Below are 18,435 nucleotides of genomic sequence, written 5' to 3' on the forward strand. Positions count from 1 at the left end.
CTCACTTCTGTCCGTATGTAGGCCCGTATTAAATTACCCAAACCATCTTATTTTTGTTAACGGAGGGAATATATCCAGTCTAGTTGCTCTGGTGTTCTTTTCATTCTTTTACCTCTTGTTTTGGATCCCTGTTTCTGGTGCTTCCTCGCACGATTTGTAGTTTCAGTTTGCACAGGATATTGGCAAGGAACAATACCCAGTCACTGTGGTGCAGTAATTCAATTCGACCTTCTGCTTTGTCACACAATCATGCATTTAACTTTGGTTATGTTGCTATTATTCATTTTAGAGGTATACAGTCACAAGCGTGTCTTTTGGTTTAGTTGAATAGCTTTTGGAGACTAAATCACTGGGCTATGGAAAATTTATCCGTTCATTGTAAAGGTTTGTGGTGTCCAGATTATTATTACTTTGTTTCCATCAGGAAAAGCAAAAATAAGAATGCACTCGCTAATGCCCATGACCTCTGATATTTTTTGAAGATTTAATTTAGTTGGCTAAGTTTTGAGTATAGATTTCTAATGGTTTAGCCTGTAGAATGTTTTCAGAGTTTCAGCTGAGTTGCTCTAAGAATATGAAAAAACACAGAATTGTGTCCTCTGCTTGTCTAAGCTAGCTGACTTAGCTATTCTTCTTCTGCATTAGCCTCTAAATCAGATGTTTTAAAAGCTATCTCTGAATTAACTTTATTTGACTAGCTGCACTACTTCACAATATTACCCTTTGTGAAGTATGACCTCTGTTGTTTGTTTTAACTCTTGAATGGACAGCATTCCAATTGACTTTCCTCGACAAGGAAGGACTATGATTAGGATTTTCGGATACCTTTTTTTCAACTTCTATATTTCTTTCTTGGATATAACCAACTCAACTCATTTTCTTGTTTCCTTCAAGCTCATTTCTTCATATCTATTTGGTTTTTTTTACCATGCATCTTGTGATGGAAGCAAGAACTCTGTCTATGATTTTGAATTTTTTTCTCGGCAGGGTTGCTGTTGAATCCTTAGTTGTAACAGGTTCTCCGAGCATTTTAGATCCTGTGGGTTCATGAAGGTGAGCGCCCATTGACAAAATAAGGAAAGCAGTTGTCAAACAACCCTCGTTAATCAGTTGCGTTCCGGAATGTCTTAACGAATGTACGTATTTGCCCTGTATAGGTTTTTGAAGATAAAACCATCAGCGATCTTGTGGGTTTATGAATGGAAAGTTACTCAACTTTCTAATCCCTCGTGCTTCAGGTTGAGTTGCATCCCATGAAAGGGTTGGAGCTATCTGGTTCTTTCCTTGAGAGGGTTGAAGGTATCAGGTTAATAATATGGAACGATTACTGAATTCTGTTGCAGGCTCTTGCTAGTGGCATCCACGGACGGACGATTTGAATTGAAGAAGAGTGGCTGATAATTTATACTTTCGGAGATTATGGCCGGCAAATATTTTTTAGCTAATTTATATATCTAATCATGACTGTAGTACTCTTCCTTTATACAACTCTGTAACTGTACTTGATTATGAATGAGAGGTCTTGCTGTCAGATAAATGTAAACTGAAATCAAGGAAATGTCCATTATCAACACTAGTGGGAGTCAGTCATGTATCTCTTTCCTTTATAGATGCTGCTTGTGAAGCTAGCCGTTGTATTCAGATTCATGAATTTACTATAAACACAACAATTTGTTATTTCTAAAGCAACTTTGTTATTTGTTACTTAGATGTATGTTAATATGTTTCTGTGTTCAGTTAAGTAACTACCCTTTGCGGAAACATCATGTGTAAGTTTAGTCGTTGAAGTGCAGCTATACATTTCGACAACTGAACTTCCATATTTTTTTTAAATGTGTGACCCCTCAATTTTCGTTTCTTGGAATGAATGGTAGGATTACTGACTTAAAATATTTCTCAACAGACTAATTAAGAAATTGATGTTGTGCAAATCATAATTAGGACGTGACTCCCAATGTTAGCCATAGATGCGGCCCCAAGTACCCTACTGTCCTCTCCTCCTTCTAGGGTGCCCCTCCATCGTATATCCCATCACACCCTCAACTTCTTCCTTCTTGCTCGATATAGCAGATGCTGCAATATCACTCCACATTGCCCACCACCCTCCTTATTTCTTTGCTCGATGCCCTTTCCTCTTGTTTTTTGTACATGTAAGCTTGGCGGTGGGCTCACTCTATACCGAAGGTAATTTCTTATATCATCATAGTACACGAGTTGCTCGAATCCACTTTTTTTAACTATCTTTTATACATGCTATGCGTAATAAACAAAAAATAACACAAAACCGGAAAGTTATATGGATGACAGAAAAACATTTCGAAGATAAAACTTCCTGTAAACTATATAGAAGACAAAAACAAAATTTCCAAAATCCTTAAAACCAAAAGAAAATAAACAAACTATTTACATATAGGATATAAACTTCTATCCGTATTGAGGTAGCGCCTCGGAAAGGAGGGGGGGGGGGGGGGGGGGTTGATAGTTAAATTTAGATATGCGTGAGGTCTAACATTGAAAATTAATCAATTTCATTTCAGTTCAAATGTAGTCAACAATGTTCTAGCAAAACCATCATTTGTTCTCAAATTTTTATTACACTACAAAAAATCAATCATTCTCGTGTATATAAACTAAACAACAAGAACTCAATATGCTAATTAAATTTCATAATATCATTAAACTAGTTGTCTGATAGTTCACCGATCTGACATGGTGCGTATGGAAAAGACATGCTTATATCGTAGGGACTTTCCGTAGGGAAGCACCCCAGGTCTTCAATATTGGAGCAATCAAAATGATAGGCCACTACTCTTTTAGAGGGTGTATGAAAGAAGATGACCTCCTGGTTAGGGTGAAATCCAAGTAGAGAAAGGGCATATCGACGGGGAATATATCCAGCATCTCGTGGCTTATAGTAGTCGAAACCCCAGTCAAATTCCTCTTTCATCGGTGCTTTGCTGATGTCATCGTGATCGTCGACATTGCCATATTCCAAGGTCCAGGGCCTATTATCGTAATTCCATGGAAAATCTGCCAAGAGAGGCTTAAGGTTGATGTCATGCTTGAGCACCCACTTCACGTGGCTGCAGGATTCATCGAGTAACAAAACCTTAAGTCCATAGCCATCATATCCATAACATAAGCCGTCAAATGCATAAAGGAAACCACAATAAAGTCCTTTCTCCGATCTTCCTATATAAAAGTTTTCAGAATGTGGATCACAACCCTCCGGCAGGTCAATCAGTTGGTACTTGCTATTTGACAAGTTTATTCTGCAGAAATCAAGCAATTGTTCTATTAGCCGTGTATCAAACACATAAGTAAACTAAGCTAGCAATTTAATAGCCGGACGATGCTTACTTCATAAGAAATTCATGTTGGTAGACGTAAAGTGCTCCCCGCCAGTACGCGGCATAGTTCTGGGTTGTTGGTGGAACGTTGAACATATGGCCAATGCTCCCCGCAGCCTCCCCTTCCCGAAGGAATGTCCGCTCCTCCCACTGCTTTGTGTTGGACGAGTAGACGTGGAAGACAAATGTCGACGGTGGCCATTCTCGTTCTTGAATTTCATCGGATGCCAAATGCATGCAATCAGGGAAGGGATAGAAAGGCACATAATTGATTGAAAAGACCTCGTAGTCCAGCGACACGGTCGGGTCAAACACAAGGTACCGATTATGGCGGTCCTTGCCGGACTCGAGAAACCAATCGGCGTCCTCCATGCCAGGGGTGAACATGGGCGGGGGAGGAGGCAGGCATGCCCACTGCCGTGTGGCGGGGTTAAGCACCCTCATCTCGTGGTAGCCCAGCAGGAGGAGCCCATTGCAGTGTTGCACGATTGTCAAGCATTGGGCGTCCTTGGTGTCCAGGTAGTGGAAGGGGGCAATGGCCGGGGATGAAACGGGTGAGAAGTATCTGTGGATGCCTGAGTTGTAGCAGTGCATGACGGTGAAGATGCCCGCCAACAAGAGAGGGAGGAGGTCTGCTCGAAGCAGGCGATAGGTGTCGATGATGTCGCGCCACGCCTTGCAGACGCAGCGGGATGCGGCGATGTGGCGCGGTGACCGGAGGCGACGGAGGACGTCAGCGAGCACATCATGGGGTAGAAGCCGCGTCACGTCCTCCGTCGTGGACCATGTCGCCGTCATGATCTTTTTCCCGGTGATGTGTGGGGTTCCAGGAGCCTACGAACGGCGATCTGTATGATTGCCTTCGCACCTGTCCAGTATATATTCATGATTGTAGGGTCTCGGAAAGGAGGAGGGAGGTTGATGGTTAAGTTCCGAATATGCGTGTAGATGGGTCCCGATATGAGGTCCGATGATGGAAATTAATCAAGTTTGCTTATGTTGAAATGTAGGCAAAAATGTTCTAGCAAAACCACCATTTGTTCACAAATGTTCACAACAATATAAAATCAATCGCTCTTTTGTATATAAACTAAACAACAAGAATTGCATATGCTAACTAATTCTCATAGTATAATTAAACTAGTTGTCTGATAGCTCACCAGTCTGACAAGGTGTGTATGGGAACGACATGCGTATTTCGTCGTCACTTTGTGTGGGGAAGCTCCCCAGGTCTTCAATCTTGGAGCAATCAAAGTTATAGGCCACTACTCGTTTAGAGGTTGTATGGAAGAAGACCACCTCTTCGTTAGGATGAAATCCTAGCAGAGAAATATCATATCTATGGGGGGCATATCCACTATCTTGTGGTCTACAGTCCTCAAAAGTCCAATCAAATTCCTCATCCATCGGTGCTTTGCTCATGCCATCCTGATCATCATTGACATTACCATATTGAAAGGTCCAGGGCCTATTATCATATTTCCATGGAAAGTCTGCCAATAGAGGTTTAAGATTGATGTCACGCTTCAACATCCACTTCGGCTGACTACATGACTCATGGAGGAACCAAACTTGAAGTCCGTAGAATCCATACAGGACGCTACAATAAATTCCTTTCTCTGATTTTCCTCTCTACTACTATTAAAAGAGCAAACATAACTTCTCCTAAAGTCACACAACAAACTGTACACAGGATAATCAGAACCCTCAGATTAAATCAACTTAAATACATCCTACCGCCCATATTACTCTAATAGCCTATCATCACGATCAACGTCTCGGATCAAATGTTCTGCCAGCAGACGTCGTCGTCTGTCGCGTCTGCCGATCCTCCTAGGCTCCGCATCCCTCGATCCCCGCTGTCTACCACGATTTACGGAATGGTTTTCACCCGAATCGTTCGTCCCCGACTCTTCTTTCTCTGGCGCCAGATCGCGAGGCGTCTTGGAATCCCTCCGCCCCTCGTCTTTGCACGACTACCAGATCGAGGAGTCCTGGATCGAGAAGAACTGCTCCCGTTTACGCGGCTCTGCACGACTACCCGACCGCACCACCGCCGCCCTTCCACCTCTTCGACTGCATCGGCGCGCACGCGCACTGCCGCCGCTTCCTACGCAGTGACGGCGGCTGCCGATGTTCTTCCTTCCTCACAAATCCCTCCCGCATCAGCCGCCACTTCGACGAGGACGAGCGCACGCCCATCGAGCTGGCCGCGCCTCACCGCCCTGCGTAGTCGCCCCTGTTGTTCCCATCCATGCCGGCGGCGGGCAGCGGGTGGGACGTACGATGGGGCGCCGATGGGAACGCGTCTATGTGTGGACAGGAGGGCTAGGGCTCAGCACATCACCCGCACAGGCGCATGGCACAGAAGCGCATGGCAGCTGTGCCCGACAGCATGGGCGACCAGAGACCGGTGGCAGCGGCGGGTGGGGCTCGGACAGGAGGGCCGGCGACAGTGCGACACGAAAGCGGCCAGCGCGCCAGCTAGCGCATCGCGACGACACGCGCGTTCAGCGTGCACGGACGGTGAGCTTGGCCACAACTCGCGTCACGTGGGTAGGCTAGCTAACGGGGCGAGGCGCACTGGCGAGCGGCTGCCCAGCTCGACCAAGCTGGTGACGCATCCGAGGGAGTTGGCCCTCCTACTTCGCTAATGATGCTGACAACCACGTGAGGATGTCTCTCGGCTTCTCGCTGGAGTGGTGCTAGATGCTCTCGCTGACCCACCATGTTTGTGCCACTCTCATATGCTCCTCTCCCTCTGCCAACGCAGGTAGGGGAAGCCGGCAGCAGTGCATCCATGGAGCGGCGGCTCCGTTCATATTCTCTGGATGATGCCTCTGTGCCGCGTGCGTGTCTTGTGTGCGTTCTTGCATGGTAGTATTGTTGCTCCGCATCCATGTTGCGTGTGCTCTGTTTGTATGATGCGTGCGCGGTGGCCTCTGCTTGCTTGTGCCTGCTGACTGCAACTGTTGTTACTTACTACTGTATTTTGTAGTCGTTGACAGGTCGTGAACATGGTGGTGAGGCACGGATGCAGCCTCAACGCAATCAAATCGCTCCTGAGTGTGGAGAAGCAGTGTCGTCTCACAGTCAATGTGGCCAGGATGCACTTGTGTGGATGGTTTTCAGATCCCAATCATGGTACACGTGCTGCAACAACGTCATGATATTGAAGTGGAAAGTTTGTGCATGATTACAACAGGATATGTATTGGTTCTTCACTACAAAGTACTGAATTTTATCGCCACTGCCAATGATACTCTCATTCTTTCAGTACCAGCTGTTTTTATATGATAAAACTAAAGTCCAATTGTTGCAGGAGATAATATTTGTAGATGCTCCCAATAATTTGAACATGATGTTGCCGCTATATCTGGGCGTTCAGAGGCATGACTTATCTGCAACCTATACCCCATCATCTACTGTGACCTAAAGCCAAATTTCAAGAAGAGGAAATGGAGCAACTTGGTCTTCTCTGTTCTCTTGCTGCATTCTCTGGGAATCATAAATACTTGCATATCGGGCCGCAAGCCTTTGTAAGGTTATGCTCTACTTTACTATTTGAATCTTGGTAAGGTGCAAGAAATATCTTTTCGGTGATAATGGAGGCCGAGTGATTCTGCTTGGTGAGGTTGTCGTTCCTGAGAAGGTGAAACTGGTGAACCACAAGGCCATTGTCAACAGCTTCAGTAAGCCCACTTTTAGTAACATCAAAATTAGAAATAGTATACAAATAATAATCCTTCATTGACAAACTTAATTATATTCTTCTGTAATTTAGGTTACTACACTGCGCTTGAGCTGTACAGAAACGAAGTGTTCGACACGAGTACGCATAAATATTCGGCTTCATCATTTACAAGGTCAGTATGAGGCTGTTTGGATTTGATCCCAGACCCTCTGTGCCAAAAACTCAGTTTCCATGGACTAATGTTGAGATGGAAGTATAATCAGCTTTACAGACTGGCCTCATGTTGAGATAGAAGTTAACCACAAACAATCTTTTAATATCCCATTACGGCCATCGAGCTATGGTGCAAGAATACTTGACGATGATTTTTTTTCCTTTTTACTACAGAGTTAGTATCCCGCAGTTGTTTTCCTTTTGTCTGCATTATCAAACAACTTGCATGGTTAATGATTTTTTTCCCTTCCACTAGAGAGGAATGAATCCTCAAGTTTCCATTTTGTGGTGATTTTGTTTTGGTGTGTTATCAATCAGCTTCCATGGTAAGTAGTACAGTACAAGGGATCCTCATGTTTCCATTTTTTGTGATAATCAATCAGATCTCCGGCATTAGAAAAGATACCCTACAACATCAAACAAACACTTGGCTTCAGAATTAAGTTCTGTAAGTCTGGCGCACCTAAATACTCTTTTCATTCACGGCTGGGTAATTAATAGGAATTAAAAAAGGGAGGAGCAACTCAAGCGAAGAAAATCAACCTAGCAGAATTAAGCACCATAAAAGTTTTTGATACACAATTCACTGTAAAAGACTGTGTACACTACAATGAAAACTTGACAGTAGGATGCATGTTTCTGGTGTAGCTGATGCAAAAGGTAATATGTGTTGAATATGAATAAATTGGCATTGGGCTACAAACACATATCAAAATAAAACTGAAAAAATACTGGTTGGATAACCAATACTGAAAAATGGAGCAACCAATTGTGAAAAAGAGACATCTTTACTGTCAATTTTATAGTCATCAAAGGGTCCTCATTTCCTGATTGCATGCTGTTGTCGAGAATTTCATCCCACCCATTGCTTTGGAGATCATCTTTGTCTGCGATAAAAGTTTGTCAATCTAGCTCACATGAGTTGAGTTGCACCATATGTCCCATTATTACCCTGTTAGTCAAGTAGCTGGTATCCCCCAATAGTAAGAGCAGAGAAGATTTTTAGTGAGTAATTGCATGTATTTTATTCCTATCTTCTAGGCAAATCTTTTACCGTTTAAGCACAACCCATAGTATAGTTCTTTTATACCAGTTAAGTTAATTATTCAACAAAATTCCTTTTTACTGAAATAAGAACCACATAATGCTTACAATTTAATCTGGTGATCTGGACAACTAAATGGGTCAATCATATGCTTAGTATCTTTTGACATATATAATGTGGGGAAGAAGACCAGTCTCTTGCTAGGGATTTCTGGAGGCAACATGCACTTCACTATTTTAATTTTGTATTCCTGCTATTGCGTTTTAAGGTGTCTCCTACTACTTTCAAGGCTTTCTTACACTCAATATCATATGTCATCTTTCATACGACTGAGCAGTCTCAGCTATGCTTCAAACCAAACATCAAGGGAGCAAATAACTTGATTACAAGCTACATTCCTGATTGTTGTCATGAAGCAGATCTTATTTTCTGGATGGATCCATTGTTTTATGTTTCCAGCCTTTTAGATTTTTGTCTTATACTATGGAGTTGATTACGATGAATGATGCGCTCCACTGAAAATGTTTATAGTCTTTTTTACCAATTTTCTATTTGTGTAATAATTACGAAAGATCCGGTTCTCAACATTACCTACTCGAGCAAAACAAGTGAATGCCAGGGTTCTCCAATATCTTCACTATAGTTTTAGTCCAACAAAGTTTTTTGTATTACAACATTGTTAAAAATCTCTATTGCTTCTCTTATGTTGGTACATCACTATATTTTGTTTATTTTATTGATATATGTTTCTTCATAAGGTGAATGTTGATTGTTTTCACATGATAATACGTGTGTTGCACGTGCACGCTTACTAGTATATACTCCCTCCGTTCCAAAATAGATGACCCAACTTTGTACAAAGTTGAGTCATCTATTTTGGAACGGAGGGAGTAGAAGTTTTCAAAAAACACTACATGACAATGTTTTGGCAGGTCAATTACTTGGTACGTGCCATTTGACAAGTTTATTCTGCAAAAATCCAGCAATTGCTCTATTAGTGGTACATCAAACACATATGCAAATTATGTTAATGGCTTAATAAGGTGTGAGTTAACCGGTCGTACCTCATAAGAAATTCATGCTGACACACGTAAAGAGATCCCCGCCAGTATGCCGCATAACGTTGGGTTGTTTGCATTGTCTGTAACATATAGCGGATCTTCCCTGCAGCTTCGCCTTCCCGAAGGAAAGTCTTCTCCTCCCACTGCTTTGTCCTCGACGAATAGATGTGGAAAACAAATTTCAACGGTGGCCATTCTCGTTCTTGGATTTCGTGAGACGCCAAATGGATGTCATCAGGGGAGGGATACCAAGGAACATACTTTACCGAAAAGACCTCATAGTCCGGAGACACTGTCGGGTCAAAGACAAGATACTGAAGATGATTGTCCATGCCAGACTCGAGAAACCAATCGGCGTCCTCCATGCCAGGCGTGAACATGGGCGGGGGAGGAGGCAAACACGTGCACTGTCGTGTGGCTGGATTAAGCACCCTCGCCTCCTCATAGCCAAGCAGGAGGAGGCCATTGCAGTGTTGCACGATCGTCAGGCACTCGGCGTTGTCGGTGTTCAGGTAGTCGAAGGGGGCAATGGTCGGGGAAGTAATGGGTGAGAAGTATTTGTGGATGCCTGAGTCGTTGCTGTGCATGACGGTGAAGATGCCCGCCAGCGAGAGAGGAAGGAGCTTCGTGCGCAACAGGCGGTGGGCGTCGACGACGTCGCGCCATGCCTTGCATACGCAGCGGGACGCGGCGAGGCGGCGCGGCGATCCAAGGCGGCGTAGGATGTCGGCGAGCGCGTCGTGGGGTAGAAGCCGCGTCAGATCCTCCATGGACGGTGTCGCCATCATGTGATCGCTATTGGCGTGATGTGTTTGCGTTCCAGGAGCGTACGACGATCGATCTGCCTAATTGCCTTCGCACCTTTTCCAGTATATAAGAAAGGTAGGTTCGTACATGACCCACTCCGACTCAGTTATGAACATCCGTTGCCTCTCCAAAGGGGATTCGCGGGCGATCGCGCCCGGAGGCCGATCTTGCCGCGCCGTCAGGCTTCTGCGTGTCATCAATTGGCCGTGACAGACAGAAAGAGTGCCACCAGATTATCTCGATCTCGGCGAGGACGACCCGCTCGGGCTACGAGAGATCCGAAAGAAGATCATGGGAAGTGCGATCCGCTTAGGGCATGTAAAACAGTCTAGACGGCACCTGTTTATACGAACTAACGCTACCTATCTAGCAAGCTAGTGGCTGGAGGGGCCGGCCTCGTGGTCGTTCCTAGTGCACCTATGACGCCCCTGCTGACACCCCCTCCTCACGCTCGATGTTATCTCAGTCTATGGGATTCTTCGCTACGCTCTTCCTGGATGCACACCAAAGTAGCACCATCTTGTTGGTCTCCACAACTTTCTCATCTTTCGCAACCTCCCTCACCAATGGGTCGAAGAACTGCATCTTGCCCTGGTTTTCTCCTTCTCCTTAGCCCTGGTGCATATCCTCATGCCCTCTGACGCGAGGAGCTTCGCATACTCACGACACTTAGGGATGTTCAGAATCGCCCCTTCCTGATAGAACTCAACCACCTAGCCATTGTTGGGACAAACCCTCCGGCGACAAACGCCGAGTAGCCCTCCAGCGAGCAACGCCAGACGGAGGTGGAAGAAGATGAACAAAATACACTTGGTTATGGCGACGAACGCCCTGGCCGACGAACGGCCTGTATGTTGGCCTCTATTCAACTAAACTCCCACAAACACATTACATGGAGGTACACACGCACACACACAGCACAATCCGGACGAACTCTCACGTCGACCAGGCGCACACTACGGTCCCAACGAAGACTACGTCTTCTTTAGGCCCCTCTCACTTGGCTCGGCACATACCGGCGCTTCGATCAGTACATGGGGACGGGTATTTATACCCAGTCTAGCACACACAACAGCACACGCACGCACACATCACCGGCCTGAATTCTCGGCCACTAACCCATGCACACACTAACTACCACCACGCCACACCGCCCAGTACCTCAATGCACTAACCCACTCAGCTAGCATGTAGACTAGAATCGCTCACGCCTTAGCCCACTAACTAACCAGCCATGCATGCACGTAGATGGAATCCCGGCCGCTACTCACGCACGAACGTGACTCGGCCAGGTCGCCGCACAACGACGTGATCAAGATTAATGCTGACAATTTCCCTCCTAATCTTGACTGGCTTGCCGTCGACCATCATCTTGAACACCTCCGTCTGATGCCACCGCATGCTATCTGCTTGCCGTCACCGGAATGGCGCTGCTGCTCCCATCGCCGTCGTTGCCACGACCGCGGAATCGATCCTAGCGCACTGACACCGGTCGCCATCGCTGCCGACTCAACCTGGCGCACTGACACCGGTCGCCACCGCGCTCGCCGCGCGTGTCCATGTTTGTCGCGCTCGTCGAGGACTCATCGTGCACCGCCTCCGCGTCTGCCATGATAGTCGCAGTGCCGTGCATCTCCGTAGGCCGACACACGGACAAGAGCTCCATCGCGTAGGCAGGAGAAGAGTAGTGGCCAGCACGCCGCGGGTAGGCGGGAGAGACGGCAGGTTTATGACATTTTTTTTGTGATGTATGACACCTGGTCTTCTTTATTACTTTTTCTGAAGTGCTTACGGTATAGAGGAAAAGAACTGAATTTTTTTATCACTTACCAATGGTAAGGTGGAAAACATTTATCAATTTTGAGGTTAGTTCTGATGACGGACCAACAACCAAAGGGTACAACTCTTGAATCAACGGCTAGGAATAGTCAGCGGGGGAGGTACCTCGAAGTACCCGCCCCATTCACCATAAAAGACTAAGGGCATCTTCAATAGTGACCCACAAATTTTCTCCCATATATGTCCGTGAATAGGGGACCAGTCCACGAACACAGATGCGGGAGCCGTCCATGCAACGTGCCCGCATACATAGAGTTCAGACGTTGAAATAGCTGCATAGATAGAGTACATACGTTCAAATAGAAGCAAGCAACACTAGTTCAAATTTTAAAAAGTTCAAATATTACGTTTCAACATTGTTGTCCCATTTAATTGACCACAGGTGCTCAATCAGATCTTTCTTCAGCTGCTCGTGAGTTGGTCGATGCCAAATTTGTTATGTGTTTGAACAAACTCTTCAAATCTGGCCGGATTCTGGTTTGAAAGTTCAATAGGATCACCCATGTTCTCAAATTCTAGAGTTGTGGAAGGTACCTGGCGGGGTGGTCGAAGGAGAGGGGTTGAACGATGATGGGAGAAGTGGGGTGGAGCTCGGCTGGAACGCTGAAGGTGACGGAGACGTAGAGTTCCGGCATGGGTGTGGCGAGGCGGCCGGGGTGGTGGAGCAGTGACGAAGCGAGGAGAGAAAATGGGGACGATGGAGGCGCCGGGTCCAGGAAGGGTTTTTAGGTGGGCCAGGGGTGTCTTAGTTCTACGTGACTGCTCTCCGGACTCCCACAAAGTTCCACCCCACGCTTGTCTCGGGTTTGCCAAAAAAAGGACGTCCAAACCACTCAGCAGACCGATACAAGCCAATACTGGATGGCAAAGCTCGTCCTGAAAGCGCAGTCTAGACGTATGCGGGCGGTTTGGGGGTCCGCCTTAGATGTGCCCTAAAACAGCTCAATAAAAATATGTCATGCTCAGAGTACTTGTGATAATTTTGGTGTGTAAAAGATATCATTGAAATCTAGCTAGTCAAATTATGTGAATTATGATTCGTCTCCCACAACTTTCTGCTCGACATGGTGACAATGTTTGAAATTCTGAAAAGTGCTATCAACAACACGTGGAAACAAGGAACATATCGCCACAAGTCTAGAACCTGTCAATTTGACATTTCTTTGCAAGCTGCACATGCACGTTGCGTGCATATATGGTCACAAAGTTGCCATGTCTTGGCATGCCTATAAAGATGTGAAGGAGCTTAGTTGCATGATCTATCCCCACGACTATATATAAGCCAAGGCATCCCAGCGTTTGATTCAGAGATGACTACCTTTTATCTAGAAAGGAAAATTAGTTAGATTTTCATAATTGGTTCATTGGGATATTAGAGGAAACCAAGAGCATGGTGAACTGACTTCGTCTTCCCCGTGACCCAGCATGAGCCGGATCAAATTATCTGAATTAATGATTTGGATCCCACAACTTTCTGCTCCACATGGTGATAATATTTCAGATTCTGCAAAATGCTATCAACAACACATGGAAACTAGGAACATATCGCCCATGCATTGATAAAATCTGTCTCCCAGTCGCCACAGCCCAACCTGTCAATTTAGCATTTCTTTGCAAGCTGCACACGCACGATGAGTGCATATATGATCACAGAAATGCCATTTGTTGGCAATAAAGATGTGAAGGAGCTTAGTTGCTTGATGTACCCCCACATCTATCTATATATAAGCCAAGGCTTCCCGGCGACTGATTCAGAGATGACTACCTTTTGTCAAGAAAAGAAAGGTATTTGAGATTTTCTATTGATCGGTTCATTGGGATATTAGAGGAAACCAAAAGCATGATGATATCGTCTTGGCCGTGGCACATCAGCTTCGGTCGGATCACTCTTGGCTGGAAAGTATGGTTTGTTGGACCGAGTCCAAGGAAGTGATGCTTTACTCTTTAGATTTGGTAAAAAAGCGGTGGCCTCATGAATTAGTGTACGTTCATGCATTAGTAAACTCTAGCCGTGGGTTTAATTAGGACGCTGATAACGCCCACACATGTGGGCGTTAAAGGGTCTGGCCACACGTTTTGTGTGGTGTTTAGGAGAACCAGCCCACACGTCTAAGTGTGGGCAAAACAAGTAATGCATTATGTGGTGTTTATGATTTAGTTCATGTTTTAGGAATGTTTAAATTTTCTTAATTGCATTGTGCCATATTGCGTAGTTCGACGGAACAGAGCAACAAAACATACTATATATGTTCCACAGCTAAATCATAATTTGTTGTAGGCTTGTAATCTAATTCAATTTCTTTTTTCATTGCATCGACTTAATTTCAATCAGGTCAAATTGAAAAATCTAAGACAATTCTTTACCAAAGAATCCATGGAAGGAAAGAAAAATAATATTAAGAATAAACTATAGTAAAAAGTAAAAGGAAAAAACCAGTGAATCTTTCATGCTTGAAAAGAGCATATCTGAATGCAGTTGTCATCCTTGTCCCTTGCTGCTGGCCTGCCATGGCATCCTCGATCATTGGCTCACTTAGAACATGAGTTACTGGATTTTTGTGATAAGAGTGATGGTTGAGAGTGAGCGGGATGCGGGTTGGAGTTTTGGAGTTGGTCTGTTCATTTACAGCTGTCTGAGCAGAATTATTTTTCTACTTTACAAAATTTGGAAAATTGAATTTCATTAGAGATGCCGTTGCTGCAAATTGCATGAGCAAGTGGTTCGTATGTATTTTTCATCAAGTCGTACATTTTTTTGAATAGAAGGGTAAATGCATTGGTAGGTTGACTCAAGAGTTCATAATGGACACGGTGAAGTATCGGTTGCATGAACATCATATTTTGTTTTTACGATAATGCATGGCATTCAACTGTATGTTACAACGTGACAATGACTTAGGAGACATCGGATGTAGCTTCTTGGCTCGGGGCATCACGGGTGACGCATGCCTCCTCGCCTTGATAGGGGTGGCGGGGAACTCCTGCTTGGTGGTTCGTGGAGAAGTACGATGTGAAGGAGAGAAGGTGCCATGCCGATGGTGTGGTAGGCTCATCCGATTTTAAAGGAGTGGGTTCCATCGAGAAATGTCCCACTACGATGAGAAATTGAGCAGGAAGGGAAGGGTCTAGCAGGAAAAAAGAAGGGTGCGTCGTGGGGTAGAATTTTTGTGTTAGGACCGCGTGTGGCAGATAACATGACAGATAATCGAGACAACCATATTTCTTCTCTACATATGGGTTGTATTTGGTATAGCCCAGTCTGTCTAGTCAGTTGAATTTTAGGAAGCCCACTCGGCACCTATTTGATGTACGAACACACCCGGACTCCATATGAGGGAGACATGAGTTTCAATCTTGAAAACGATCTTAAGTGTTTATTTGATTCATCTATATGCATTGTACTACCTTCGTCCTGGTTTATTGGTCCCCTTATTATTTTGTGTCAAATTTTACCATAGATTTAACTAAGAAAATAATAATGCATGTCACCAAAAATTATATCGTTGGATTCATATTTGAACATAGTTTCCAGTGATATTATTTTCTGTTACATGCATTGCTATTTTGTTAGTTAAATCTAAGGTCAAAATTTAACGCAAAATGTGAAGCAGACCAATAAACCAGGACAGAGGTAGTAGCCCGTAGCAAAGCACGTGCATTCTACTAGTCTGAATTAATGATTTGGCTCCCACAACTTTCTGCTCCACATGTTGATAATATTCGAAATTCGGCAAAATGCCATTAAACAACACATGGAAACTAGGAACATATCGACCATGCATTGATAAAATCTGATGCCCAATCGCCACAGCCCTACAACCTGTCAATTGCAAGCTGCACACGCACGATGTGTGCATATATGGTCACTGAAGTGCCATGTCTTGGCAATAAAGATGTTAAGGAGCTTAGTTGCATGATGTACCCCGACATGTATCTATATATAAGGCAAGGCTTCCCGGCGACTGATTGAGAGATGACTACCTTTTGCCAAGAAAAGAGAAGTATTTGAGATTTTCTACCGATCGGTTCATTGGGATATTATTAGAGGAAACCAAAAGCATGCTGACCTCGTCTTCGCCGTGGCACATCAGCTTCGGTCGTGTTAGAAAGGGAGAGAGAGGGATTGGTGGAATAGTTTGTTATATTGCTTGAGTCTCTTGGGCCTATATATAGGAGTACAATGATCTACTTAGAGTACAAGACAAGTCAGAACAAATCCTAGTCTATCTCGTGTTTCCTAATAACCAATATACTCAACATCGCCCCGCAGTCACAATAGCGACGCACATGATGAGAAGGCAAGCCGACAGACAACCCCCACAGTCGTAACAGTCGATGCATCGCGGAGTCGTGGCTGGAGTGGAAACCGACGAGGTTGCTCAAGCAAGGCGGTAGCCCTTTCTGTCGTTTGTTGAGCTAGCCGAGAGCGTGGGTGGTGGAGCCATGGTCGAGGTAGCCGAGAGCGTGGGTGGTGGAGCCATGGTCGACGAAGAATGCCATGGTCGATGTCGAGTCGGGGTAGCCAGTGTCGAGGAAGTCGCGGCGGGTTTGCCGAGCCCGGGGACACATCGTGGACGAAGGCACACACCGGTATTGCCAGCACCGCGCATGCATAGACGGGCGAAGACGAAGTTGATGAAGCGCCGACCAGGCTTGCCAGGCCCAAGGACACGTCGTGGATGAAGGCACGCGTCGGTGTTGCCAGCACCGGGCATGCGTAGATAAGGGACCTGCATGAGCTGTACGCCATGTCGGAGAAGTCAGAGGGGCCAGGAGAGAAGAAATCGACGACTATTACGGCGTCCATCGGCGCGGGGCCAATGTCAGCAACGGTGGTCGAAGTAGATGAAGTGGTCGGGGTAGATGACGGTGACGCTGACGGCGGGCTGGTGCTGGACGAAGACGAAGAAGGTGGAAGGGTGGCTGCGGCAGCTACGGGGGTAGCGGCGGCGGTGGCTAGGTTAGGAGCGCGACGACGATGCTCGAAGTAGGCGAAAAACCCTGACAACGTGACGAAGACCGGCGCGGACGGTGGCATTCCCGCGCCAAGGGAGACCGCGCGGCGCATACCACGGGAGGTCGACGCGAGGTGACGGCGGAGTGGACCGCGGGCCGCGGCGCTACGGTCCAAAGGGGCCACGCAGCAGCGGCGGGCAGGTCGGGGCGACGGCAGGAAGACCTCCGGGCGATGGTGGGGACCGCGGTCCGCGGCTCTACGGCCCGAAGGGACGATGCAGCGGCGGAGCACGGGTCGGTGCAACCGTGGGGACGGCCTCGGGCCGGCGGCTGGGACCGCGTATCGCGGCACTACGACCCGTAGGGGCGACGCAGCAGCGACGCGTGAGTTGATGCAGCCGCGAGGAGAACCACGGGGCGGTGGTGCTGCAGCCCGACGGGCGACGACAAGAACCCGGCCGGAGAGCCGACGCTTTGCTGGCTCCAGGCCGCGTATGGGTTGTGCCCACCGGGTGGATTCATCATTGCCGTGCACCGCCTCGGCTTGTTCGGCCGCGGCGGCGCGCTCCGCATGCTCCGCCGCCGCCTCAGCGTGCGTCGCTCTCTCCCTTGCCTTCTTGGCCTTGTTGCGCCTATCGGCGGTGACGGCCTCCTGGCGCTCCACATCCGTCTTCCAGTCGGTGTTGCTCATCCCAGGGGGCTTGGACAGCGGCGCCCTTGGCCTCCTTTGCTTCGGCTGGGCGACGGCGGCGGCTATGAGATCCGTCGCGGCGCGGGGCATCACGTACTTCTTTGTCAGCATGGCGGGCGGAAGGGTAGGGAGGAGGCGGGGTTTGGCGGAAGGAATGGAGAAGAGAGGGAAGCCGAGGGGGGGGGGAGCGGGAGGAAACGGCAGGAAAAGGGCTTCCTGTCGCCGACAAAGCGGCCCCACGCCGCTTTTCGCTTCTGCCGGCGCGCCCAGGCGACACCCGGTCGCTTGGGTTCGGGGCGAGATCGCCGGCTCTGATTTGGCCCAAACCGGCGCTAAACGAGGTCCTAGGGGCGCGACTGGGCCGATTTTCGGCTTCCGGAGCTAAAAATTCCCGGGCGGGGGGGGGGGGGGGGGGGGCTCTTGGGGGCGCGGCTGGAGATGCTCTTACAGTCTGACAGATTTGCACAGTAGCCATCTCAACTTCACTGGGCTCAACTCACCGTCCTCTCTTGCTTCCAAGTTAAATAGGTTGTGGAGAACCTTGCACCTATATGCCATGCCAACAGCTGATTAACAGGCAGAGCATATAAACATGCAACACCACATGCTAATCCAAGGCAAAATCAACCTATGATGCAGGGTGACGGTCTTTGGATCATCTATGTTAATACAAACTTTATACCCATAACTTGCTGAAAGACTTGTACAGGAAGAGACAACGAAAGAAGAGATAGCATTACAATCTTGTTTCTATATGTGCAGACTACAACCAGAGCAAC

The 18,435-nt window shown here is 46.8% G+C and overlaps 1 protein-coding gene across 1 annotated transcript; it reads right to left on the reverse strand.

The window, feature by feature from the left end:
• Positions 1-6,855: 6,855 nt before the first annotated feature.
• Positions 6,856-10,188, reverse strand: LOC123138672 (uncharacterized). Its single transcript, XM_044558607.1, has 3 exons — positions 9,367-10,188; positions 9,217-9,271; positions 6,856-7,008 (listed from the first exon to the last, which is right to left on the reverse strand). Exons 1-3 carry the CDS (start codon positions 10,149-10,151, stop codon positions 6,856-6,858), a joined length of 993 nt encoding a protein of 330 aa, XP_044414542.1. The 5' UTR covers positions 10,152-10,188.
• Positions 10,189-18,435: the final 8,247 nt, after the last annotated feature.

This window comes from Triticum aestivum, chromosome 6B (genome assembly GCF_018294505.1).
Source record: "Triticum aestivum cultivar Chinese Spring chromosome 6B, IWGSC CS RefSeq v2.1, whole genome shotgun sequence".
Classification (NCBI taxonomy): domain Eukaryota; kingdom Viridiplantae; phylum Streptophyta; class Magnoliopsida; order Poales; family Poaceae; genus Triticum; species Triticum aestivum.